The 26,500-nt window shown below is 40.4% G+C and overlaps 1 protein-coding gene across 2 annotated transcripts in view; it reads left to right on the forward strand.

Moving 5' to 3' along the window:
• The first annotated feature begins 559 nt into the window (after nt 1–559).
• The window catches only part of WDR59 (WD repeat domain 59), a 49,425-nt gene continuing 23,484 nt past the window's right edge, over nt 560–26,500 (forward strand). The window contains exons 1-20 of one of the 2 annotated variants that reach the window (XM_075282103.1): nt 561–641; nt 3,942–3,991; nt 5,065–5,200; nt 5,359–5,444; nt 5,530–5,610; nt 5,914–5,951; nt 6,822–6,910; nt 7,067–7,183; nt 10,605–10,682; nt 11,858–12,014; nt 14,478–14,557; nt 14,759–14,876; nt 15,492–15,619; nt 17,789–17,953; nt 18,600–18,695; nt 21,652–21,808; nt 21,910–21,979; nt 23,006–23,159; nt 23,964–24,020; nt 25,967–26,100. In XM_075282103.1, coding sequence (XP_075138204.1) covers nt 588–641; nt 3,942–3,991; nt 5,065–5,200; nt 5,359–5,444; nt 5,530–5,610; nt 5,914–5,951; nt 6,822–6,910; nt 7,067–7,183; nt 10,605–10,682; nt 11,858–12,014; nt 14,478–14,557; nt 14,759–14,876; nt 15,492–15,619; nt 17,789–17,953; nt 18,600–18,695; nt 21,652–21,808; nt 21,910–21,979; nt 23,006–23,159; nt 23,964–24,020; nt 25,967–26,100 — 2,045 coding nt within the window. In that variant the 5' untranslated portion in view covers nt 561–587. Of the gene's footprint in view, nt 642–3,941; nt 3,992–5,064; nt 5,201–5,358; nt 5,445–5,529; nt 5,611–5,913; nt 5,952–6,821; nt 6,911–7,066; nt 7,184–10,604; nt 10,683–11,857; nt 12,015–14,477; nt 14,558–14,758; nt 14,877–15,491; nt 15,620–17,788; nt 17,954–18,599; nt 18,696–21,651; nt 21,809–21,909; nt 21,980–23,005; nt 23,160–23,963; nt 24,021–25,966; nt 26,101–26,500 lie in introns of both variants that reach the window. The other variant, XM_075282102.1, reaches the window with a different exon arrangement.

Raw genomic sequence — 26,500 nt, forward strand, 5'->3', positions numbered from 1 at the left:
CACTAATGTTAGTGAATTGAGTTATATTGTAACCCCAAAGATGCTGTAGCCACGGTACCAAGTGGAACATTGCTTGACAGTTTTGTCACAGTCGCACCCTTAGGGTCGCAGTACACCTCCAATAACATCAGTGAAGGAATCCCAGGGTTACCCAGTGATTGTTGGCTGCATGATGGAAATGGTAACCAAAATCACTGTCTATTTCTAGCCTTCAATTACAACCCCACCACATGGCAATCTAGGCGGCTGCCTTTCTGTCTACACCTAGTCACTGCCTTGCCTCCTTCTATAGTTTTTCACCAGCTGAAGTAAAGCAGATTATATTATAATAACCAGTAACTTTGTATTAAAGACACAGAAATCCTTTATTGCCTGATGCATTTGATCTCATAATAAATACTTGTAGAACTAATCAGAAACTTTCTTGCACTCTCCTGACCTCTAGCTGCACTATGGAGAACAATAAAGAAGACTAAAACTACACCTCCCAGAACACTCTGCGCGTAGCGTGACTTAGTTGCTTGGTAACGGCTACGTGGTGACGCATGACGTTTGTTGTTGTTGCTGCTGCCCTGTGGGAAGGAAAGATGGCGGCTCACTGGAGCAGCGAGAATGTGGTGGTGGAGTTCCGAGATTCGCAGGTCAGCGGGCGGTGGGGACAGCACAGACGTCCTCTGTGAGGGTGACCCGAGGACCTTGAGGCAAATTAGGATTGTGTATTAATCAGAAACGTTGAAATAACACAGTCACACTGCGCATGTGCAGTATAGAGTTCGTTCAATGGACTTGATAGATAGTGGTGGAATGACAGGACGACCACCTGCTGAGGAACCAGAAGTGACAGCAGGCCAGTCCTTGCCTACTACTATCCTTGAGAAATGTGTGAAGGACTGAAATTCAGCAGGGCTACGGTGTTGGAGTCTGGAAGAAGTTACAGCCTCCACCTTCCACATAAAATAATGATATATTTAGTTATATTATGCGAATTTTCAGTATTGTATAAATGTATAATTTTTGCATTTTTATAGGAATTCATAGGTTTTTTAATGTATTAGAGGATCTTTGCCGCTTCTGGCTCAGCATTTATGAAGGAGTTGGAGCCAATGATTGTTTTGTACTGTTTGTGATTGGGGGAAGGTGCGTTTCTGATACGTAGACCCCAAACGGGTCAGAAGCTACAGCAATGGACAGGGAATGTGGGCAGGGTCTCTCATTCAGTCCTGTCCACCCTATAGTGGTGGTTCCAGGGAGTGAAGCTCTGCTCCTATTATTTGAATAGGAGAAACTACAGACTCCTTGATCACTGCTATACCTTCTGAAGAATCTGATCTGTGCAGGGTCCAGGTGTCACATCTTCACAGATCACATACTGATGACTAAAGGATTTGGAGTGGACAATTCCTTTAAGTTTAGGAACTGCTGGAGATACCAAGAGCTATACTTTGGCTGTCTCCAGCGGTTCCCACTGAAATGTATGGAACAGTGTCCGACATTTCTTCCCTGCTGCTGCATTTAAACTGGTATACAAAACACACCAGTACTTGGTTGGGGACCCCAACTGGTAAGCCGTTTAAAGAGGTTTTCCATGCATAAAAATATTTTTACAGTAGGCCAGGAAAGGTGCAAACCCCCCCCCCCCCGATCCCTTCCACTGAAGCTGCTGATTGGCCTCAGCGTCATGTGCGGTGGAAGGCAACAATGGACTGGGAGGACCAAAGTGCGCTGGGAGACACTGGAGCTCTAGGCAAAGGAGTGTATGATTTTTTTTTTTCTTCACCGCCACCGGCCAGTTAATTATTATTATTATTATTTTTTTGCCTGGACAAACCCTTTAAGCCGTGGATAAGGTAGTAGCTTGTTATGACCAGAATAGCAATCTGGGTATCACCCCTGCCATTTTCACTGACCTGCAGATTTCACACGATCATATGCACTAATTCTTATTTTCTTTACAGGGTAAATACTGAAGGTTTTTCAGTCAGTTGTATTGAGCCTAGATTGTTCTTTGTGAATAACACAAATTAGCAGACGTTTTTTTTTTTTTTTTTGCAGTGTATTAGTCTCAGATTAAGGCTGTTTACCTGACATAGGGCTGTTTGGAGCTGGGTAAAATTCTAACAAACACTTAGGGGGTTGTTCACACTACCGCTAGTGATTGTCAGTAGTGTTCATTGCTATTGTCCATTACAAGATTTTAGCAACAGACACTAGCAGAACCATCACAAACCTGTTAAAAATTCAGTTGATTTCAATGGGATTTTATCTAGTGACTGTTATACCAAATCTGTCACATGTCCGCCAAGCATCTGTTATTTTTTTAACATTAAAGTCTATGCGTAATGGACAGTAATCGACGGGTGTCCGTTATACTGTCCATTATTAGTGGCCATTTTTTTTCCTGTGCATGCTCAGAAAGCAGAAACCAAAAAAAGCAAAAAAAAACCACAGTATAAAAATAGACATTAACAGAGACTAACTGAAGGTAATGTGTCCGTTTCTTTTTTAAATGGATCAGCTAATAAATGGACACGTTAACATCAGTTGGTGTCCATTAATATCTAATTATAGGTGTCCATTTTTTTTATTTTTTGTTTTATTTTTATTTTTTTTAAACGGACACTATCGGAACCGACATCCAACAGTAGTGTGAACCCACCCTTAGATGTGGGAAGTATTGGTCTGTAACAGGTTTTCAGTCTTTTGAGGCAAACAAGAAATTTTTCATTCACTAACAGCAAGCAGAAATCTTGAAAATGGAGAGAACTTGACAAAAAAAAGTATATTAATTGTAAGAGCTCTTCATTGTGTGTTGATTAAAGGGCCCCGGGTGCCCCACGTGAATGAAGTGGTGGTGTTCAAATGTGATATATATTCACTTCTGTGGGACGGGCAGAACACTGATTATAGTGGTGAAATGCCCTTATCTATATAACTGTGCCATAATGCTTCTCATAGGCTTTATCTATCTATCTATCTATCTATCTATCTATCTATCTATCTATCTATCACACACACCAGAGGTGAGCAACCTTTCACAGTTGGGACACTTTTGGGGGAAGTCTGAGTTGGAAAAAAGTTTCTGACTGCCTCCAGTTATGGCTTCTAAATAATATGGTTGACTATATGTAATTTTATTCTACAGTACAAGATCAGTAGTTATATAATATATTATACATAGACTGTTGCATATTTACTTCCATGGGAGTTAACTCACTAACTTGTTTTCATGAACTAGAGGCGCTTTACTGCTTGGCAGTCGGCCACTTACGAAAGAAGTAGAGTTGGGCTGTGTAAAAATAGGGGAGTTGTAACCCCCTCTTTTGATGGAGTGGCTCCAAGAGTTCCTCACCAATAGGAGGATGGAGGCCTTGGTCACAGAGGATTCTCCTACCTCCTAAGTTTGAGGCACTCTGGCAGCCGTGGGTAGTGTTTCAGGATTCATCCGAGTTCTTTAATCTATTTTCGTGACCCTCCCTGATCCCCCCTCCTCTCTGCCCTGGCAAACTCTTCCCTTTCCTCTCGTTTCCCCCCTTGATGTCTGTGTCCCCCCCCCCCCCCCCCCCCCGGTGTCTTTTTGTCTTCCCCTGTCCCTCTTTCTCTTACCCCTGTTTTTCTCCTTCCTTGCCTGTTTTTGGACTTGCATATCCACTAGCACATGCGCGTGTTGTTGTGTTCTCACCATTACCTGTATTCTATACTATGCATTAACCCTGTTTTTTTTTTTTTTGTTAAATAAATAAAAATAAAGGAGTTGGAGTCAGTGGCTTACCGATTTCACAGTTCTGTATGAAACTTACAGCATGCACAGTTGCTCAGATGTTCTCAGATCTCCCATAGAAATGAATGGAGCATGCTGGGAGTTGTAGTATGCTGAGCCCTGACATAGACGTATTCTAAAGTTTTAAATTTTACCTTCTCATGCTTGTTATGATTTGTTCTAGGCTACAGCAATGTCTGTGGACTGTCAGGGACAGCTTGCGGTCCTGTCTGGGTGAGTCTTTTATTAGGTGGTATCCACTGAATGCTGCTAGGTAATAATATTATAATTATATTGATGCCTATAAAATCTGTGTATAGCTCATAGGTTTCTAATAGTAGGAAGCAGCCAAACTGACAACTTCTTTATAATTATTCCCAAGCTTGCTGTACAGCTGTATTCCATTATTACATTACAAAATTCTGCAACTTTACATTAGTTTAAATATTATCTGAAATAAAAGCAAAAAATCCCTCAGAGGTGCAGAAACAACATCCAAATCCAGAAGTAGTACAGGTGAGCCATGTATCTGAGCCTATCATACTGTTTGTGTATCTAAGCCTATCCTGTGTGACACTGTGAGTTCATCTGGTTTATCTAAGCCTATCTTGTTATGCAGTCTGCTGACTTGCTGTATCTAAACCTAACACATATGATTATGTCTGCTAAGCTGATATTTCAGCCTTGTTCCCTGGGCAATGTAAGATTTCTCATAATATTGCCTTAGCAACCAGAGCTGATTTATTAGGACCCGAGATATTTTACAATCTTTCTACTGCTTTGGTTGGGTTCCTGAAGCTTTTAATCAGCTTTTTCTTGCATGGCTGAGACCGCAAATGAGTAACAGGGAGTCTGTAATAAGTTTAATGTACAGCGGGATGAGGAGGCCAGTGCTGACTGTGCTGCAGGAAGATTGCTGGGCTAAATCAAAACCTCTCCTATCCTTGTGCTCTGTCATAATGAGGGATGGTCAGACTCTATGGTGGCTTAAAAGGATGCTTTAGTAAAAAATCATGCCAGTAAGATATCATTGTATATTCCAATGTTCCCAACCTATGGCTTTCCTACTGTTGTAAAATGATGATTCCAATTGTGCTCGGACAGTGGCATGCTCACCTGCTGCAGAACATTTTTTTATGTCCTTTTACAGTGAGTTTTTGGAGAAACCGAGGTGTTACAGCTCTCTATGTAGTTCACCCAAAAATTACCTCAGTATTTTGCTTCAGCAACCATAAGATGACGGACATTACATCTCTATCCTGGATACATGTGATAATATTCTTAATAATGATTTTTATCTCTAACAGCCGCCGTTTCCTGTACATTGTGAACCTGGAGACCCCCAACGACGGCCACAGAAAAATATCCAGGCAAAGCAAGTGGGATATCGGCACAGTGCAGTGGAATCCCCATGAGAGCTATGCTCACTTTTTTGCTGCTTCAGTAAGTTTATGTGTGTATGTTAAGTTTGTTTCTTCTAGAGTAAGGGGGTGTTAAGGAGTGACGCTTCTAATTATTCCCCCTCTGTTTGCTGCATTGAATATCCATCCATGTGATAGTTGATTGAATCTCCGCGGTCATCTCATTCTTCTTTGTTACAGAGTAACCAACGAGTAGACCTGTATCAGTGGAGGGACGGCTGTGGAGACATTGCCACCTCTTTGCAGGGACACACAAGAGTCATCAGGTCAGTCAGATAATGTATGGCATAGTGATAATTATGTGAGAATTCCACAGCATTCCTGACAAGGCTGTGTCTTTGTCTTCTGCAGTGACCTAGACTGGTCGGTGTTTGAACCAGACATGTTGGTCACTAGTTCTATTGACACCTACATTTACATCTGGGATGTCAAGTAAGTGCCTGTCCGAACAACGTATATTACATAAATACCGTGATGGGTTATAATTTATCAGTGAGTAGATTGTCACAATAACAACTCAATATCTATGGTAATGGGAAGCTTACAGTATAGGATTCTGAAATATACGGTTGCTGTTAGAATGAGGGGTTTATGCCATCACCTTTCAGTGTTTCACCAGTCACTAGAATAAAGACACTGTGTGCCTGTGAATTTTTTCATTAACATTTGGGTAGACTCTTTTGTACTTTACTATATGCTAAGTTTTCTTTCTTTCCTTATATTTCCTTCTCTCAGAGATACAAGAAAACCAGCAGTCTCCCTCTCTGCTGTAGGTGGGTATTTCATCATTGGTCCTTACCTGTGGTCCTGCCTCTCTGATCTGATACCATTTACAGACACTTATTTGCTTACTTATAATCCCAGGTCACAATAGGAAAGTATTTTTTGCTAACTGAATTGTTCCCATTATTATTAATTATCTTTAGGCCTGCAAATTCCGTATAAGCTGGAGATTAATAAACATACACACCTAACCTAAACCACAGAGTAGCTGGCAGGATGTGCTCGCCTATCAGTTTCAGTATGGAGTACTAATCTTACAAGATTATCTTATCTTATAATAGTATAATATTGTAAACGGAGCAACATATATCATTCACATCTTAAATCACATTTATATCAGTCACGTGCATATTGATGTGACTAGTCTCAGTACTGGAGATATGTGTCATAGTAGTAAACATAGGGGCAGGGAGGTTTCAGCACTTCATGATACTCATTCCATTGCTATGACATGGGCATGTTTGGCTGTCAATAAAATTGAGTTATTGGAGTTTATCAAGGATGATTACTGGTTCCTTGAAATCCACATCTTTTAGACTTCAGACATTTCTCAACTGCAGTGTTTGGTTCTAAGTAGTAAAAGTATTCCTTTATATTTATAATTATATTAGTTTAAGTTACTTTTCAGCTTGTGGAAATAGAATACATTAGAAAAGAGATAAATTGAAATAAAAATCTCTGTAATTCCTAGATAGTTAATGGAATATTTTTGTAAAACCCCTAAAATATAAAAGTTTATACGTCAGTCTTATCTTGATGGGCTTGTTGTAAATCCACAGGCTAAATGATGAAAACTATGTCGCTTTCCAAATACTTTTCAGCTATATGCCACAATAATAATATTTGCTTGCCTCCTGCAGCTGGTGCCTCACAGGTGAAATGGAACAAAAAGAACACAAATTGTCTCGCCACAAGTCATGATGGGGACGTGAGGATTTGGGATCGGAGGGTTAGTTATCATCCTAGAGTCAATAAGTGTGGGGGCAGGGGCTGGTTTAGATTCCAGAATTGCATTTCATTATTGATCTGTGTTGAAATTGTAAGTTGCGGAGACCAGAGGAATGCATCCAGTCCTAATTAAATGCATCCTGCTCCGTCATTCCAGAAACCCAGCACTGCAGTGGAGTACATTGCTGCTCACTTGTATAAGATCCATGGACTAGACTGGCATCCAGACAATGAATACGTCCTAGCAACGTCAAGCCAAGATAACTCTGTTAAGGTAATGTTTCTGGATAAACAGTAAGGATGTCAACTTGTTAACATTTGACATCACAATTTTGGTTTCTACTATTTCACTGAGTTTAGAGTAAGTTGCAGCCATACTCTGTATGATATGAATAAGTTCCATGTAATATATGTTATGTGCTGTTAAGCACTGCTCAGTAGCAGCATTATATGTTGTAAAAGACTTTGAGTTTACTGCTGTACCTGTAGCTCCTTTTTGGTGTAATAATTCTAACAAAGTTTATGTTTCACTACGTCCTTATTACTCTTTACAGTAGGTCAGAAATCTTTCTACCATATGCAATTTTGGGTATCATAGTTACACAATAAATATACACACAACATATCCGAATCAAATTTGATGAGAAGTCTGAAATAAAGACGGCAGTGAATGTGCTACAAATATCCTATAACATAATAGGTACTTGCACGGTACTTGCTTCACTACTGCTAAGTGACTTCTTGTATACATGCACGTTTCTGTACATCCGTGCTTCACCCAGCCTGCTGTTGAATCCTGATAAGAGCTTTGTAGTGGGAGGTACTGCATACTTATGTCTTCATATAGCAGCTGTATGTAAACACAGGCACTAGATATCTGGTAGATCTGTGGAGTATGGACAGTCTGTATTTGAACCATGGTCTACCAGTTGAACACACCTACTATAGAGGGTCCATCTGACCCTGGTTTTTGGGGACCCAGGAGCTACGAGCAATGCCTTTGTTTTCCACATAAGTCAGCCTTGCTGCCTCCCCAGTATAATATATACATATATAACATTGTGCAGGCATTATGTCTGTGCCATCAGTGATGATGCTGAACTACTCTGATGTTCATCCTCCGATAGCAAAGTAAATGACTCCCAAAAGAGTCAGCATTTTACATCTTGTGCCGGCTACCTGGCACGTGTCCAGCTCAGCCTTGCAGCTGTAAAATATTCTATTTATATTGCTGCCTAGAGAAAATCAAGTAATGTATCCTCATACCATCAACTTAGAAGCTTCTACAGGGGAAGTTTCACTTCAGTCATTTTATTTTTACTTGAAGTCTTTATGGCTATCATTGTGCATTAATTGGTTTTCAATGACTTGGAGATTTGTATATTCTCTGAGTTTACCTAAGATTAATGAGGTATTTGTTTATCTTGCTTAATGACAAGGATTTCAAGACTTGCCCCACTATTCACTTTTATGTTATATACCCAGACAGAAAAGTGGTCACATTAAATTAGGCAGGAGGCACCGTGCAAAAGATTTTGGGCACCAGGTATTGGCGCTGTGGTGCTAGGTACTAACAAGTGTGGCAGGTTGTTTTTCTTAAAGAGGACCTTTCACCTCCTGGGGTACATGCGGTGTGATACACCACTAGAAAGCCAACAGTTCGCTGAATTCATGTTCTGCGCCCCCGGTGAAGAGCTATCAGTGCCAGTACCATAGCTCTTCACCGTTAGAAGCGCGTTTCTGACAGTCAGTCAGGAACGCCCTTCCTCGCAGCAGCGTCTATTGCACTGTACTGTGAGAGTGGTGAGGAACGCCCCCCTCCCCTCCTGATAGTGGTTGTCCATAGACAAGTACTGGCCTGGGGGAGGGGGCGTTCCTCACCGCTCAACGTCATGGCTGGACGGTAAACAACGCCCCCTTTCACAGTACAGCGCTATAGACACTGCTGTGAGGAGGTGAAAGGTCCTCTTTAAGAAAAACAACCTGCCACACTTGTTAGTACCTAGCACCACAGCGCCAATACCTGGTGCCCAAAATCTTTTGCACGGTGCCTCCTGGAGGTGCCTCCTGCCTAATTTAATGTGACCACTTTTCTGTCTGGGTATTTAACATAAAAGTGAATAGTGGGGCAAGTTGAAATCTTTGTCATTAAGGAAGATAAACAAATACCTCATTAATCTTAGGTAAAATCAGAAAATATACAAATCTCCAAGTCATTGAAAACCAGTTAATGCACAATGATAGCCATAAAGACACTGCTGTGAGGAAGGGCGTTCCTGACTGACTGTCAGAAATGCCCTTCTGACAGTGAAGAGCTACGGTACCAGCATCGATAGCTCTTCACCAGGGGTACAGAATGTGAAAGCCGATAGTGCGCTGAATTCAGCGCACTGTTGGCTTTCTAGCGGTGTATTACACCGTACATGCCCCAGGAGGTGAAAGGTCCTCTTTAATAACAACTTCCAACATGCCTTTAGATGGCGGAGTGCTGTGTTTTTACAAGGCTCTAGTATAAGTGATGCACAGGTGCTCATCTGATGAGAACCAAGTTCCTTTTCTGATCCCAGCTTTTTAACCCATTGATTGCTGCATATTTCTTGGTGACACAATTGGGAACTTGCAATAGGGAACACTGCACAGTCACCTAGGAACCTAAGGAGAACCCCAGGTCCTTTGTTTGGTAGGTCAAATATTAAGGAACACTTGTAAACAATGAAGAGGTTACAGCGCTTGCGCGTTATATGCTGTTTGTTTCATAGCAGCCTCATCCCATTCACAACTATGGGACGAGGATATAATCACATTGTGTTGCTGCTAAAAGACAGTGTTCAGTGTAAATGGAGACGAGGTCACGCCACTTGCTGGAGTCTTGCAGCCCCTTCACACGGCCTATCAGCTGTGTACCAGATGTCAGTTCTCCACAATATTTTTGATGACAACCCCTTTAAGAAAGTCTGTAGGCAATGATAGGTCTATGCAACAAGCCCTCAGTACCTTGTAGATGAGGGTCTTCCCAATTTTACTTTATTTTTGAGAACTGTTGGCTCGTCACCATATGCAAATAGTTTGCGGTAGTGGCAGAATCTGAATGGGCTTCCAGCTCTGCCTTTTCTTGGCCACCCCCATCCAGCACTGTCTCCATGCTGTTAATTGACTACTTTCTTACTCCCTGTCTCTCAGTCCTGTCACTGCTCTTGGTATGTTCTGCACTGTGCATTCATACCTACAGCCTTGTGTGAAACTGCTCTCCTCTTCAGGGTGTACTCTGTGATGTGGTGTAGCACAGGCATGGAGCATTGACTGATAACTTTCCTGTTTCCCAGTTCAAACAGCAGCACAGGGCTGTCCTGTACAGGGTTGGCAGAGGAGAGTTAGAGCTAAAATCAAAGCCCATCCGGGCTCTGCCACTTTACCATAGCACCTTTAAGGTCATTTGCATAACGCAAAAAAAAAATAAAATAATAATAATTGACAAATGAGGTGATAACGCTCAAAAATAAAGTATTGGACGTACTCAACAGATTCTCCTCTACAATGTACTGGGTATAGTTGCATAACTCTTCCCCTCCTTTTAGCATTAACACTCATCCTTTTACATCCATTTGTAAAGGATAGGCTTAGTCCTTACTAGTTGGTCTGAATAAGATTTTTGTTCACCTTACTTTCTAATGATCCTATTGTTTTCTCTTTTTCAGTTCTGGGATTCACGACAGCCCCGGAAGTGTCTTAGTGTTTTAGCGTGTCAAGTGCCTGTATGGAAAGCACGATACACAGTGAGTGGATTGTTTGATTGTTACTTTTTTGGCAGTTGTTATAATAAATGGTGACACCACAACTCCATACATGGTTGCGCTTTCCAAAGGTGTGACTTAATGCTTTCTTAGGTTTATTAACAACAAACATGCGGTGCACCAATATGACAATGGTTTAAGAATGGAATCCCAAAAAACTATAACAGTTGGGTATAATGTTACCCTACTATGTTCCCTTTTCATCTTGCCTCATGTGAGATAGCTTAGCCAACATGTGTGATGCCACACTGGAAACCACACATCTCGGAACTTCAGAATCACACTGGTATGAGAGAGGTTTTGCAGGCAAAATACAGGGGCAGAGTGGACCCAGTTAGTTTCAGACAGGACGGTATCTAAACTGGGTTGTACACATTGAGCGTACACAAGAGGACTGCGGTAAAAGGGTAAATTCAGCATATACATCACAGACCAAATTATAAGTACAGCAAAAACAAATTTCTCCGGCAACTCTCCGATGATAAAATATAACTTTTAATCAGAAAACATCATAAAATGACAAAAAATTTGATGTCGATCACAAAATAAAGAAAAAAAAAAAAAGTAAACCCCCTAAAAACCGCAGACGCGTTGCGGAACCATCGTTCCTTCCTCAGTGCACTGAGGAAGGAACGATGGTTCCGCAACGCGTCTGCCTGTTCAGTCATAGGCACAGAAAAAATGGAATGCAAGTTGAGGATGGATGTGTTATGTTGTGTACACCAACACCGCTGACAAATCCCAGTAGTAATAATGGGGTCCATTGAGTTTCTGTTATGGTGTCCGTCATTTTGTCCATCTTGTTCAATAAATAGATGTGATTTTTCCTGATCAAACTCATTTTAATGCTTAGTAAAACTGCAAGGAGTGGAGTAGCTCTAAAATATTGTGCAGCCTTTGTGTTCAATCACAGTGTAACATCCTTAAAAGAGGATCCTGTCTATGTTACTTGCATGTGCTGGAAAGAGGTTGTCTATGGTGAAGTAACCCTTTAAAGTACACATCATCCCTTGTCTATCAACCAAAGCTTGATCTATAATCTTTATACATTTTGCATAAATGTAACTGATGAGTGTAACCTAGAATTTGACATGAATGTGCGTAGGCAGCTGACAAGCAGCCGTCCTGCAATCTGTTCATTTATTTTTACAACTCAGCCCTTCAGCAATGGCCTGGTCACTGTCATGGTGCCCCAGCTGCGCAGAGAGAACAGCCTTCTGTTGTGGAACGTCTATGATCTTCATTCGCCAGTGCACATCTTTGTGGGCCATGACGATGTGGTGCTCGAGTTCCAGTGGAGAAAGCAGAAGGAAGGTTCGTTCCTCCTTAGTAATACATGGTCATATAATGATGGTAATGTTAAATTTTAATCTGCTTCCAACCCCCACCCACAGCAAAACAAAGGAGAGCATAGAACCAATTTCCCCATAGGTATAATTTTAACAGAATGTCGTCGGAGGAAAACTAGGCAAACTTTGGTTTAAAGCAGGGCGGGAAGTAGCAAGATGCGTTAACGCCGTGTTTTTTTCTGCAGTGCTTTATTACTGCGGGACATCCCGTGGGGCCTTAGCCTTAAAGTGGTTTCCCAGGCTTATTAATTGACCCAAAGTCGCATTTACACAAGTGAGATTCAACTGCACCATATGCTGGGAGAGGTTTCTTGTAGTATAGTTATCTATGTTGCTTAGTTGGTATGGGATGGTATTTCAGTGGGAGACCAGCAAATCCAGTCAATACATGGACTTTCACAACTGAAAGTCGGTTCAGTGAATGCGACCTAGGGGAGAGATCATCTATTAAAAACCATTGGAAAACCCGTTCAGGCTGAAGCCCCACATTGTGAAAATGCAGTGTTTTTGTCACAGTAGAAACGCAGGCAAAGATTTCTGGCTAATCCCATCCACACATTGTATAAAAAAAATCCGCATTGTTTCAATTATAACTGTGGAAATACTGGCATTTTCCCTATAGGTATAATAAGGCCAGAAAGTCGCAAAGGAGAACCCTGCAGAAAAAAAACATGATGCATTTCAGCTGCATTTTTTCTGCAGTGTTTTTTTTTTTGCTTTGTTTCGCTACATGGAGCCTTAGCCTTAAAGTCCCGGATGACCTCTTCTTCTTTTCATGTCATGAGTTGCTTAGAATGCCATTCTGGTTTTTATTTTTCAATTTATTTGTTTATGGAATAGGATATCATACAATTTTCAGATATACATGTATCTAAAATTCTTCTCAGATACAATTGATATATATAAAATGGTATAGCCCATGAATCAGTCCTGCGTGCATTCATGGTCTAACAGAATAGCACAAAACATGGTGTCTGTCATGTGACTTTTTCCATTCAGTAAGCATTGGCGTTACATGGATTTGGTTGACACACAGAACACATGCATGGGATACAGGACCAATGGTGGAAGCAGAACTTAATAATAATTGCATGGCTGGCTGATGTCCCCATGTTGTTTATAAACTAACTGAAAAACAATATACTACTATTTACCAGTCTTCTGGAAACTGAATGCCAGGGGTTGCATCACATGTGTGAGGTTCACATGACTTAATCCATGTTTAGTTCTATCCAGTTCGTCTACATATCCATTTTACAAGACGAAAAATGGACTAGATATTTTTTTTCCTTTAGAGACAAACTACTGCACTAATAAAGATATGTGAGCAAAATTGTAAATACATGTATATAAAAAAAAGTGTATGATATCTTATTCTTTACTCAAATTAAAGCATACCTCCAGTTATAAACAACTTTTCGTAAATGAACAGTGCAGGTTAATATATGAAATTTTGTAGTATAACTTAATAAAGAAATTCTGTTTTCTTCTAACGGTCAGAGTTACTTTCTGCATATTAGTCTATGAATAGGGGAGGAGGAAGAGCAGGCTGCTACAAAAGACACTGTAATCATTTCTGCTGCTACTCTGGCATTTTAACACTGCTATGTTGTATATAAGAGGCTGTTAGTGCACAGAATGAAGCAATAAATGAATTAAGCAGCCAACAGGAGCCTCCTACTCCACCCCTCCTTTCTCCATAGAGCTCTGTGTGTGTGAGGCAGAATATGGAGATAAATCTAATGTAAACAAGCAGTCAGATTGAAGATGAGCAGAAGAAGAGCTTAAAGTGGTGAAGGAAGTAGGTCTCCTTAATTAGAAGAAACTTTGTCTCACATTTACATACACTATTCATTTATGTCACTTTTTAACTCTAGAAAACTAGATACCTCTTTATTCCTTTATTTCTGTGCTGAAGTTACTCCTACAAGATGGTGGAATATATGGTCAGCAAACAACTCTGTTTATTGACTATATTCTGTTATACTCTCTAATTCCCATAATGTAGATGAAGTTAATTTTTCATATGTTAGAAGTCTGTACAAAGGTGTAAAGTTGACACTTCCTTGAAAGCAAATTGTCAGAACAAACTTTGTGCAGACCCCAACAAGCATGAAATGCTGAGAGGTTTTAGTTACAAAGTCTTCAGAGTAGCGAGTACAGCTCTTGGGTATAATACAAGCTTCAGTTTAGGATCAGTACAGGGTAAGTAATGTAATGTATGCGTGTTGTTATTTTACCAGCAGAATAGTGAGTGCAGGTCTGCAGTATAATGCTGGATGTTACTCAGTATCAGTACAGGAAAAGTTATGTACAGTATAAATTAAATATTAATTGTATACAAAAATTGTAGACTGTTGACATACATTTTGTATATTATTATGCATTATTAATAATGACCTACTTTGTGAATATTTTTAAATTTTAGGGCTTAAAGACTACCAGTTGGTGACTTGGTCACGGGATCAGACTTTGCGGATGTGGAGGGTGGATGCTCAGCTTCAGAGGGTAAGATGGTAATGCTCTGACACTTAAAAGAAGGCTAAGCAGATATATCCAGTGCCTTTCCGTGTAAAATCATGTTGAAATATAAATGTTATTTATTTCTTCATTATTTTTATTCCTGTCTTATACAGTTTCGGCCATATTGTGTACATTCAGATTGTGTAAATGTGTCCCCATAAACTTGATACCTGTTCTTACTTCTAGCTTTGCGCTAATGATATCATGGAGCCAGTTGATGAACTATTGGACGGATCCTTGATGCCAGAGCAGGAAAAGTCCCTTCAACCTCAAGAGCAGATATCTGTCCCCTCAGAAGAAGAGGGTAGGTGTTAATACACACTTTGTTCTACTTAAATCATACATGTGTAAGGCATATGCAGTGTGTTTAGCAAATCTGTAAGGGTGAACACGCACAAGGCAACTTTGTTGCAGAAATGTTTGCAGCTGTCGCATTCATCTGAGTGGAAACTGCTGAAATCCACAATTATACTGCAGAAATGACTTCAACAAATCAGAAAGCTAGTATCCACTTCCATACTATCCATTATGCTTCTACACAGTGTTGCAGAGCTACGGTAACTGCACTTCGTTTGCCACCAATTGCTTTGCATAACCTATGCTTCCAAGAATGAAGGGTTGAACTATCAGGACCATATGTCATAGTAAATCATTTGTGGCTATTGCAGCTTAGCCACACTGTATACACAAGTGTTTTTCTGTCATGACTTTTTTGGGATGTTCATAATTGCTGCATGACTGCTTTTGTAAGAACCACATGAAAATAACATTGCTTAGAATGTGACAAATGGTTCTCAAATGCTGAGGAGAAACCTGCAGTGAAAATGATCCTGCCCAAGTTATTTAGCTGCTTAGCTAATCATATTATTAATTATTGCATATGTTGTATTATTTTTATTTTTTTTTTTTATATGTGTAGTGGCGTTTGATGAAGAGTCTCCATCAACTCCCATAGTGATTGGAAATTCAGAACAGCTCGGACTTCCTCAGACGCTTCAGCAGGAATTCTCCTTGATAAATGTACATATCCGCAATGTCAACATCGAGGTAAGTCTGTTGTCCACAGAACACACATCAAAGCCTTTAGGATATATTCAGTCGGTGTGGTTGTGCTGCAGATTAACTATTTGCTTTGATTAAATTTAAGTTTACCTTAGTTGCACTATAAATTTTGTGTTTGCTTGTTTAGGTTTTCAGATGCCTTTTTTTTTTTTTTTTTTTTTTCTTAATGAAAAGCAATAGTATAAAGAATATGTGCTTTTTCTGATTGTCTTCATTGTACTCCAGGTTTTTGGTTTCAAAAACTGTATTTGAAAACCTGAAAGGGTAAACAAAACCTTATATATTGGTTCATTTTAAAGCGCTCACTAAATTCCAACAGAGTTCCAAAAAACCTCTGCTGTTAATATCAGCACAACAACTGTGCATGGAGAGCTCCAAGGCATGAATTTCCTTAGTTCACCAGCTGCATGCATGCCTTACATCACCAAGCACAATACCAAGTGTTGGTTGGAGTAATGCTCTAAAGCAGGGGTGCCCAATATGTCGATCGCGATCTACTGGTAGATCGCAAAGGACGTATGGGTCGTTCGCGGGATGCAGGGATCCCCGCTGTCTGCTTCTTCACAGTGCAGGCTGAGAGTCCTCTCTGGAAACTGGCAGGCGGGGCTGCCGCAGCCCCAGCCTGTCAGTGTCCAGAGATAACTCTCAGCCTGCGCTGTGAAATAGCAGACAGCGGGGATCCCTGGGCAGCCACAGAACGCTGCTGTCTCCTCCTGTCACGATCCGCTTGGCCCTGCCCACAGGCCCGGCCCCGCCCACAGGCCCGCCCCGCCCTAGTAGATCTTTTGCCTTGGTCAGCTAATAAAGTAGCTCACACGCTGAAAAAGTGTGAGTACCCCTGCTCTGAAGCATGTTGACCCTCTGGAACAGTGGAAACGTGTTTTCTGGAATGAAGAATCACACTTTTCTATCTTGCAGTCTGATTTATGTGTCTGAGATTGGTGAATGCAAGAAGAACACTACCTGCCTGACTGCATCTGTAAAGTTTGGTGGAGGAGGGATAATACTATGGGGTTGTTTGTCAGAGGTTGGCCCCTTAGATCCTATAAAGAGAAATCTCATTATTTATGATTATCTTGTCAACACAACAAAATTGTTCTTACAAACTTAGTAGCATACATACTATCTAGCGACGGCCTCTGTCTTCTTTTGGCACGTCTCTCCGTGACTTCTTCATCCGATGTCTTCTTCTGGCTTTAAATGGCACATATGCACAGTCGACTCTGTTATCGGGCAGGGCCAACTGTGCGTGTTTGCAGCCATTTTCTTGTGCCTACTTACACAGTACGCCTGTGGTTTCAAGAATGCCCTGAATACTCACCTGTTCAGGAAGGCCTACAACCTCCAGTAACACTACTGCCATCACACCACCATCTGAACAGTTTCTCCCCTCACCTTCTGTTTCTATCCCTCTTCCCTCATAGACTTACAGGGCCCTCTACCCCACTGTGCCAGTTGGTAACTGTTAGTGTTATATTTGTTTTGTATATTTTGTGTACCGTATGTAAACCCTCAAATGTACAGCACCATGGAATTAGTATAATAACGTACAGCAGCATGGAATTACTAGTGCTAGATAAATAATCATTTTTTTTCCATACTAGCCATTTTATTTCAGCTGACCACTTTTTTATACAATTCTGGGTGGTTGTCTCAAAGAGGTTTTACTTTATAAGGGTACATTCATATCTACTTCATTTTAACCGTTTATCTAATGACTGACAACAAGTGATCCCGAGGGACCGCATTGACTATAATTTCTGCCTGTCAAGAAATGCGTTTTCTCCCTGACAGGTCTTGAGGAAAAAGTTTTGCTTGCAGTAATTTTTTTGTCAGTGATTTCAGACAGACTCTGTGTCAGACAGACACTGATGCAGATGTGAATGTAACCTAACTAAAAAAATATATAAAAAATGCTTTATGGGGTGCTCACACTTGAGGTTGGTTCTGAAATTCCTGGCAAGAAAGCTGCAAGATCTCATGGCTTTCACTAAAACCTGGAATTTTAATAAATAAGTACTGTTGAAGTTCAAATTTTAATAGTTTTTCTTATAAGTACTTGTATATTTAAGGATTTTACAGTTAATCCTATTTGCATCTAGATTTATAACCTTTGCTCATTTATTTCTTAGAATTTCCTTTATTCCTTTACAGATGGACGCTATGAACCGGAGCTGTACAGTATCTGTCCACTGTGGGAACCACAGGGTGCGGATGGTTGTCATGTTCCCTGTCCAGTATCCCAATAATGCAGCGCCATCCTTCCAGTTTGTTGCTCCTACAACCATCACTTCTGCCATGAAAATGAAGCTGCTAAAAGTAAGTAGAAGTCAGTTGTAGCTTCATTCTGTGTCTGTAGGGTGGCAATGTTTTATACACATATAGTTATTCAAGCATAAGAGAATGTAGATATAAATGTGAATAGTAAAGTCTTCAAGACCGCACTGAATCTGATGATAAAATTAATCTAATGATTAAAATGTCATTACATTCTCTCAGTAGTGCAGCCAGCTCGAGGTTTTTGGTCTGTAACTACTCCACATAGAAGTAACATAGAAAACAGGTTTGTCATGTACTGTATAATAAAGGACTTGGAAAAGAGACAGAAATCGTTCATTACAATTTTCATTACTGTCTCCCAGAATTTTAGAAGACCCACAGACAAGATAAAAGTACTGGATTGAATAATTTCTTAAATTCGGATGATGTATGAATTTCACAGCTCCTCAGTGAATGACAGGACCGAGCGGCATTAATTAGCAATATGTTGCTTGGAATTTTGTGTAAAGTCTTTTGCATATATTATGAAAAGATGTCATCATGTCCTTTACTAAATTTAGGTCTGACTGTGGGATCATTTTCACTGCACTGCAGGATTTATTTAGTTTATTTTAGTAAGGGGACTTTATTTAGGGCAACAAAGTAAATTTTTTTCTTGTAGTGAGCATTTAGTTTTAATTTACAGATTTTGAGAGACACTTCTCTGCAAAAAGTCAAGCGCAATCAAAGTTGTCTAGAGCCATGTCTGCGTCAGCTGGTCTCCTGTTTAGAGAGTTTTGTGGTGAGTATTAGTACTTTGGGGTGATTGATCAAGATTGGTGTTTCATACAACAGTCTTGATGCTTTTAATAAGTTGGTCATATCTCTGGCCCTTCATGCACTGGAAACTCAAATCCATGGCAGTTAGGAGCTGGCACACAAAGAATAAGCCCTCACTTAACTATGTTGATTGAAAAATATAAAGGCTATCAATTTTGGAAGGTGGGGAAGGAAAATATGGAAGAAAAAAAAAAAGCGCTGAGCATTAACGTACAAACTAACCCGGGTCCTTAAATGGTTAAACATGCAACAGCAACACATGGACAATACCACACGGTAAAAAAAAATTAAATACACATGTTGCACAGTATCCCTGCAGATCAGTTAAAGGAGCTGCAGAGAAGGCGAATACCTCCAAAGCAGAGTACCTCTCACTTCGATTTCTATAAGCTTGGAATTACGCCGCATTAGTGCATATATCCTATAACCTGTGACTTGTAGGAGGGCTATAGAATCAAAGATATCCCACGATTGTTCTCAAGTTAAAAGTGTGGGATTTGTCGCCACCCCTCATACTTTGAAGGAACCGCCTTCAATGCATAGATTTGAGGGTCTACCCCAACCATGCAAGCAATCAGTTGACCTATTGGGCACACGTCCTCCTCAGTTTGTCCCTAACCTTTCACCTATTGAGCCTGTGAAGTCAGAAAATAAATCTAAGGATTAGGGATAGCCAATCCACCCATAGTCTTTTTTTCTTTGACGTTTCTCAAGTTTAATTCTATTATAGGCTTTCTACCATAGAAGGCCATGCACCCTATAGAAAATTCTAAGGGACAGCCGGATGGGAGTATTATGGAGAAAGCTACTAAGGAGAAAGAGTTGTGGCTAAAAAACTGATATTGCCATTAATTTATATAAAAAGTGCAGAAATATAAAATATGCAGAAAATATTTCATATTCAAATCATTATCCAGTAGGGCTGATGTAAATTTGGCAGATAACATACAGAGAACGTTAGAGACTAACATACAAATGGGCAAAACGTATATAATCGATGCACAAAAATATTAGTCTTCACAAAAAGGTATATATATTGTGCATAAAAGCCACTCATTGTATAGCGATAATGAGCAAGGATGGAGTAATAGGTGACTTATAAGTAAAAAAGCAAAACTGATACAATTTCACAGGTGATATAAATAATAGACCAAAATAACGGTATCGCAGTATCAAAAATAATATACACCACTTATAAACCAGCATCAATATAACCAGTAACAAATGTAGCACCATCCCCCACTCATAAAGTATAGGCATAGATATAGAGAGGACTAGAAGGATTATATACCTGTGGCAATAACAGTGGTGAGATCCCCATAAAGATGCACTTCAGTACATTTGACAAAGAAAAACGCAATCCTACGCGTTTTGGCTACACAAGGAAAAGGTATAAGAGCTGTGGGATTAAATTACCATTTCCCACCGCTAACGTGGGTAACTTGCACCACTTACTAGTTTTGCTATGAAAATCAAGAATTGGAGAAAGGTTGTCTGCCTGGAAGTCCTGTAATTTTGGTGAGCCCATCTGTTCTGAAATATTTATATTTGGAAATAATCTGGAGCAGTACTCTAGAATGGGCAGCTAGTGTGTTCAGAGGATCACTAGTCATTAACCCCAATTTATTTGGAGCTAAGACCCATTGCCAAATTTAAGGATAAAGTCCAGAACATATATCGGCTATATATCTCCGTTCAGTAGCAAACATGTTGAAGGTGTCTCTGGCAAAGTTTTCAATCTGCTAGTTTTCAAAGAACTCTTCAGATTTCTGCCCCTCACCCTTTTTTGGCTTCCCAGAGAGTCTTATTTTGCATTATCTGTTTTTACAGATTTATTAAAGGGGTATTCCCATAACTCTTGTTCACCAACCTGCAGGCTCTGTGCTCTGTTCACTTCCTGGTTTTCTCGGCACATTGGTGGGCGGGGTTGCTCTGCTATGTTTGCAGTCAGTAATGAGGGATTGGTTGTAAATGAATTCCCACAGTATGAAGCTGATGTAGAGGCTGTTGTAGCAGAGCTGGATTTGAGTCTTTTCATTACATACAGAGGTAACGGACTCCCTATCTCAGCCCTTATCAGCCAAATTCAATTAAACTGAAGATAAAGAGTTTAGAAAGCCCCGAGCTCTCACCTCCCCCCTCCCCTATCTGAGGAGCTCCGTTACTTGTCAAGACATACACAGCTCAGAGCTGCTGCCGAGCACTCAACCCTCCCTCCCACCTGAGAGCAGGCAGCTATGTCACTGAGGGACTGAGCAGATAAGCCTGGGGCCTGTGGTCATAGAAACACTTGTAAACAATAAAGTGAATAAATTAAGATAGCAGCCAAACAAAGCAGTTTTGATAAAGCAATGTATTTAGAAAAAGTCTTAAAGCCACATAAACTAGCAGTATAGATAGGCTCCTTGCTATGGGACAACCCCTTTAATGAGCAAGGGAATGTTTTTCTCCACTTTTCTATGCATTAGTGGAAGCTTGTCTTCTAGGACTCCCACCCTGTCTTCCAACTCTCTCACCATCTTATTAACTTTCTGCAAGTCTTGTCTTATTAGGGCTTCCTGCACACTAGCCATCTTCATGGCCAGAGGGTCAATGGGCAGCATGTCTTTGAATTACAACATTAAAGATATCATAGAGAGTGCGCTCACCTATACTTGCTAAACAAGATAGATGATTGCCAGTGTGCATCTCTCACTTCTATTCACTGTCTGATTCTGCTGAGATAGACTTTGGGTCAGTTGCCAGTCAAGCCAGGACATCTTTTGGCAAACTCCTCTAAGTGAGCAGTCACCACTTTCATCTTGTCTGCAGTCACTGTCCCATTTTGCTTTATTGTTTTGCTCCCACTCTCCCCAATTGGTTTAGTGAACCAGTATACACACCTCTCTTATAACCAAAATGTTGCCTGTGTCTTCTAGAACCAGGAGTCCAGTCCATCAAGCAATCCATACACTCTGCAAAACCCTGTCACTCCACCACTGCCAACATTTGCCCGGGCGACCAATGCCTATGGGTCCTACCAAGATGCCAACATCCCATTTCCACGAACTTCTGGTGCTCGCTTTTGTGGGGCAGGTAATTTCTATATGACTCTATTGTTACATGTATTATATGGCATAACAGTACAATAGCAGAAGTTGTAGACTTTTCCAAACTCTATCTTTTTGTCTTTTCAGGTTATCTGGTTTATTTCACCCGACCCATGACTATGCACAGAGCCATCTCCCCCACAGAGCCAACTCCAAGGTCAGTCCTTGCTCTAATCATGTCTTGTCCTTTTATTACGGAACATTAAAAATAGTTTGCAATTCTTCTTATATTATCAGCTAGAACACGTATATTTGTATAATGTTTTATAATCTTAATGATATATTATCAACAGTTGATAAGCCTGGAAAATTCCTTTTAAAAGGAGAAAAAAAAGTAATACTGATTATGACCACATGATGGCACTATAGCAAGGAGAAAATAAGTTTTGTCTAGGCTTCAAGCACACATCTGAATGTGCAGGCTGACTGGGTGTTGATTTTATAGTGGAAAATAATGAATCATGGAAGGGACTTGGATGTCATCCAAGTGTCACCGGAGTGTCTCCTGTGATTCAGTAATTCTTTTGTGGGGCTTCATTCTATTCCAACCGGTATCAGAGAGCAAGATAGAGCCTGCTCTATAATTATGGGATCAAGCATTGGAGCCCCAGTCGGACAGCAAACTTGGTTGTGAACATGTAGCCTGAGAAATGATAACATTGGTTAGTAAAGATTTAGTGTTCACTGGTGTGATTAAATGCATTGGTTTTACATTGATTACGCATGTATGTGCTGTGAATACACACAGACACACAGCAGATTGTTCTTTCCTATGGAGTGGTTGACAAGTAAGATAAGTATATCATGTATTTGAACATTGTGGCGAATGGCTGGCATATTTGTAGCATGGGGTGGCTATACAGTGTCATGCGTTGGCGGTATACTTCAGGGACTTAAGCAAGTATACTGATGTGAAAAGTGCCTTTTACTGAGGCAAGTAGAAACCAACATCACCTTCTATGCAGTTTGCATAACATTAGACCCTCTGTAGTGGTGCCCTCTTATGTTGGCAGGTGCATCTGATGGGATTGGACAACATCGGCACTTTTACAAATGGGTATGTCTTTGTTACGACCCAGGACCTCTATGGCATCTTTCTGCTCTTTGCTGTACCACTCTATCTCTGTATGTATTTCTAAGACTCTGTGTTTGCTTCAAAGTTTATCCCATGGTTTCTTTTTAGATCTCTCTCTGCCCTGTCCGCGTATCACAGTGGAGTGATTGCACCCATGAAAATCCGTACAGAGGCCCAAGGGAACCTACGCCTTTACAGTGGGAGTCCAACACGTAGTGAGAAGGAGCAAGTGTCAATCAGTTCTTTTTACTACAAGGAAAGGGTATGGACTGCTTGTCTTATCAGTAGAGCATTACTTATGGAGGCCAAAGTACCTTAAGACAGTGATAAAGCTTTCACCTGCTTAACCCCTCTCTATGTTAAAATGACCTTCAGGCTAGGTGCAAAGTCATCTGTTCCTGCTGTGATCCTCTTTCCCTCCAGGCCAATGAGCTGTATCCACCGCAGCATGCTACTTGTTTGTGAATGGTGCATGACTGGCTGCATATCACACCCACATCACCCTGCACCTTTCTGCTTTTTTCTTGGGGCCTTAAAAATGTGCCTAGTACATATATTTGTACTCGTCCACAATGGCAGGGTCATTGAAATCAAGCTTAATTATGAAGATATTTCCATCTACCTATTTAAGCAATTTTCTAATAACAATTACAAAGTTTCATGTAGAAATTCCCCTGAGAAAGGAGGAAAGCTATAAGGGATCTTCGGAACTCCAAAATTCCCATTCATATCTGACTACTTTTTTTGGGTTTGCAGGGTAGTTAAGCCAAACAGGACTTGAAATTGAAGACCGCAATTTGGATGAAAAATATGTTTTAGGGGATTGTTATTTATGCATATTCCATTTATTTGGTATCAAAGTTAAAAGTTTTATCTATTTTTATCTCTTTCATTTTTTTTTTGTGCCAAATTGAAGGGAAGAGGTTAAGACAAGTTTCAGTGGCCATTCAGACAATTTCTACCTGTTTTCTTGATGATTTTTTTTTTGTTTTTTCTTTTTTTTTCTCCCTTCTTCTCCTCTCTTTCCTTCTCACTTTCCATCCTCTCTTCCACTTCTAATATGCAGACGTCCCCCCTGTCTGCTCGCCGGCGCTGGTCCATCCAAGTGATTAACGACTTCCCGGTACAGTGCCCTCTGCTAAGTAACCCACTGCACCTTCCTGCTCACCTCTGCTGTTTGATGGGGACCCTGAGAATTAGGAAAAATTCAGACTCTGTGACCGCTCTGAGTTTTAAGTACACCATAGAGATACTGTATATGTATCTGTGTATGATAATTTCTGAAATAAGAAGTGTCATTTTCATCAGATACTTTACAATTCGGATATAAAAGAACTATATCCCCCACAATTGTATGCCTCATTATGCTAGGCATAGTATGCTGTTCTGGGTATCTGGTGGTTTTCAGGAGATATGCAGCTCTTGATGTGACTGGAAAGTAAGACTTAAGACCTCCAAAGATATGCAGTATTAGAAATCGATTTAACCAAATTCATTACTTGAGATGCCCAGGAGATGGGGATAATCTTAAAGTTTATCCTTTTTGATGTATCACCTATCATGTTCTCAGAGTGCATCCTACAGATGTCAGGTTTTTCTTTGCTCTTGAGGTCTCCTGGTAATAACACTCTTTGTAAATAAATGTGGAGAATGTCTGTCTCGCGTTGCTTGCAACGGCTTCAGCTTTGTGCGTCCTGCTATTACTTGACAGTGTCCTCTCCACTCTGTGCTGGGTCTATGAAGCCCTGATGTTCTTATGCCAATTGCTCTGTCCTTTCCTTTGGCTCTGGTGTATCAATGGATATACTGTTCTCTCCCACTCTTTACTGTCCACTCCTTTACACATTTCTGATCTCTCTCTACCCCACCATTCCCTTTTTCTCTTTCCCCTATATACTCCTCCCTTTCTCTTTCTCTCTCACTTCCCCTTTCCTTCTTTTTATTTCTCTCTGCTCTTCTTTCTTTTGTGCCATCTATCAGCTTTTCATTTCCTTTCTACTTCCTACTTCAATCTTTGTGTGTAAAAGTGTCTGACTGGCTCCACCTTATAATCACTGGGTGATTTTTTGGGATTTTATCCAGCTTAATTTATCAAGCGACATCATAAGGGTTAATTCACCACATTGTGTTTGATTTGGGACTAAATGACATAACATTAATTGGGCCTACAGTTTGTCACCATTGTGATGGGTTTATCTTCTGATGTAAATATCTTGAGCAACAAAGTGTTTGAAATTTTTTTTTCTCTTGTTTTTTATGTTAAGGTAAGTGCCTGTTTTTGTACTTATGTGGGATGTGACAGCTTAAGGTGGACATCTGCTTATCCTGCAGCGGTAACAGTACATTGGACCGATCATTTTCCAGTTTCAATGTTCAACTTTGCTGCCCTCTGGCTTCAGTTTTCTTAGCTATTCATTGGGCCTTGGGTCTCTCAAAACAAAAGAGATGCATCTAACATGGGCCACTGCTGTTGGCTCTGAATGGCAACTACTCAAGGCAGAGGATCTGCCACTACAGCCATCGGCTTTTCTGAAGGCGATAAATTATGATTTATAGAGTCTTTCAACCGTATTAAAGTAAAATTCCACCCAAAGGTTTAGTATGCAAATCTGATTAGATTACCTACCCCTGAATATAATTTCAGTTAATCTGTACAATTTAATTTGTAAATTTAATCCTTCTACCCTATTGTATGGAGTATCCAATCAGTACCCCAGATATGGTCACATCATCCATTGATCCTGTCTGATGTGTATATACTCATGGTTGGCTCTACAGTCTTTTGGACCACAGTAGAGCATTTGATTTAGTTCAGGTGAAACTTACTTATCGTAGTGTTTAAGAGCCCTCAGATGGCTTTCGTCTTTGATTCTTACAGAAGCATGTTAGTGGGCACGATTCCTTATCTATCAGAGGGCAGCAGAGTAACATGTTGTAGTCCTCCCAGCAGTATACAAGATGTTTCTTCTTCAATCCTTTGCTTTCTAAACCTTATGACAGAATTGTTCTGAATATTACTTATGAGTACAGAAACTAGTAAAATGACAAGGTGAATTGTGTGTCCTCTAGAAATCACGTAGATGGAAATCCAAAAGAGAGAGCAGTGACTCCAGCTCTCGACCGATCAAAGCAGCTGGAAAAGTCATCATCCAAGACATCTCATGTTTACTATCTGTGCACAAGGCCCTGGGTGAAATGTATATGTGAGTACTGTATGTGTTTTGTACTTTACTGATACCCCAAATTACTACTTGCTGTCAGGGAATGTAAACTGTTTCAGAAATCTCTTTAAAAAAAAAAAAATCCATAGTCTTCTTCAAAAACCAGAAGTAGAACTTTTTCTGCCTGACAAAACAAAACTCTGTGTGAATGTAAAGGGATTGTTCAGGAATTACAATTTTGTCCCTGAAGGCCATGGAAGGTGAAAAATAAAATAACCATACTCATCTGTTTCCAGCACTCCGATGTCCCAGGCCGCTGTCCGGTCTAGCAGCATCCTAGGAAGTCTTGTCTGCATGTGACTGCTGAGGCCGATCAGCAGTCTAAGAAAAGGACCTGGGAAGTCACTCACATACTTCACCTATGACGTCTTGGTTCCTTTCC

Source organism: Leptodactylus fuscus, chromosome 7 (assembly GCF_031893055.1).
Source record: "Leptodactylus fuscus isolate aLepFus1 chromosome 7, aLepFus1.hap2, whole genome shotgun sequence".
NCBI lineage: Eukaryota > Metazoa > Chordata > Amphibia > Anura > Leptodactylidae > Leptodactylus > Leptodactylus fuscus.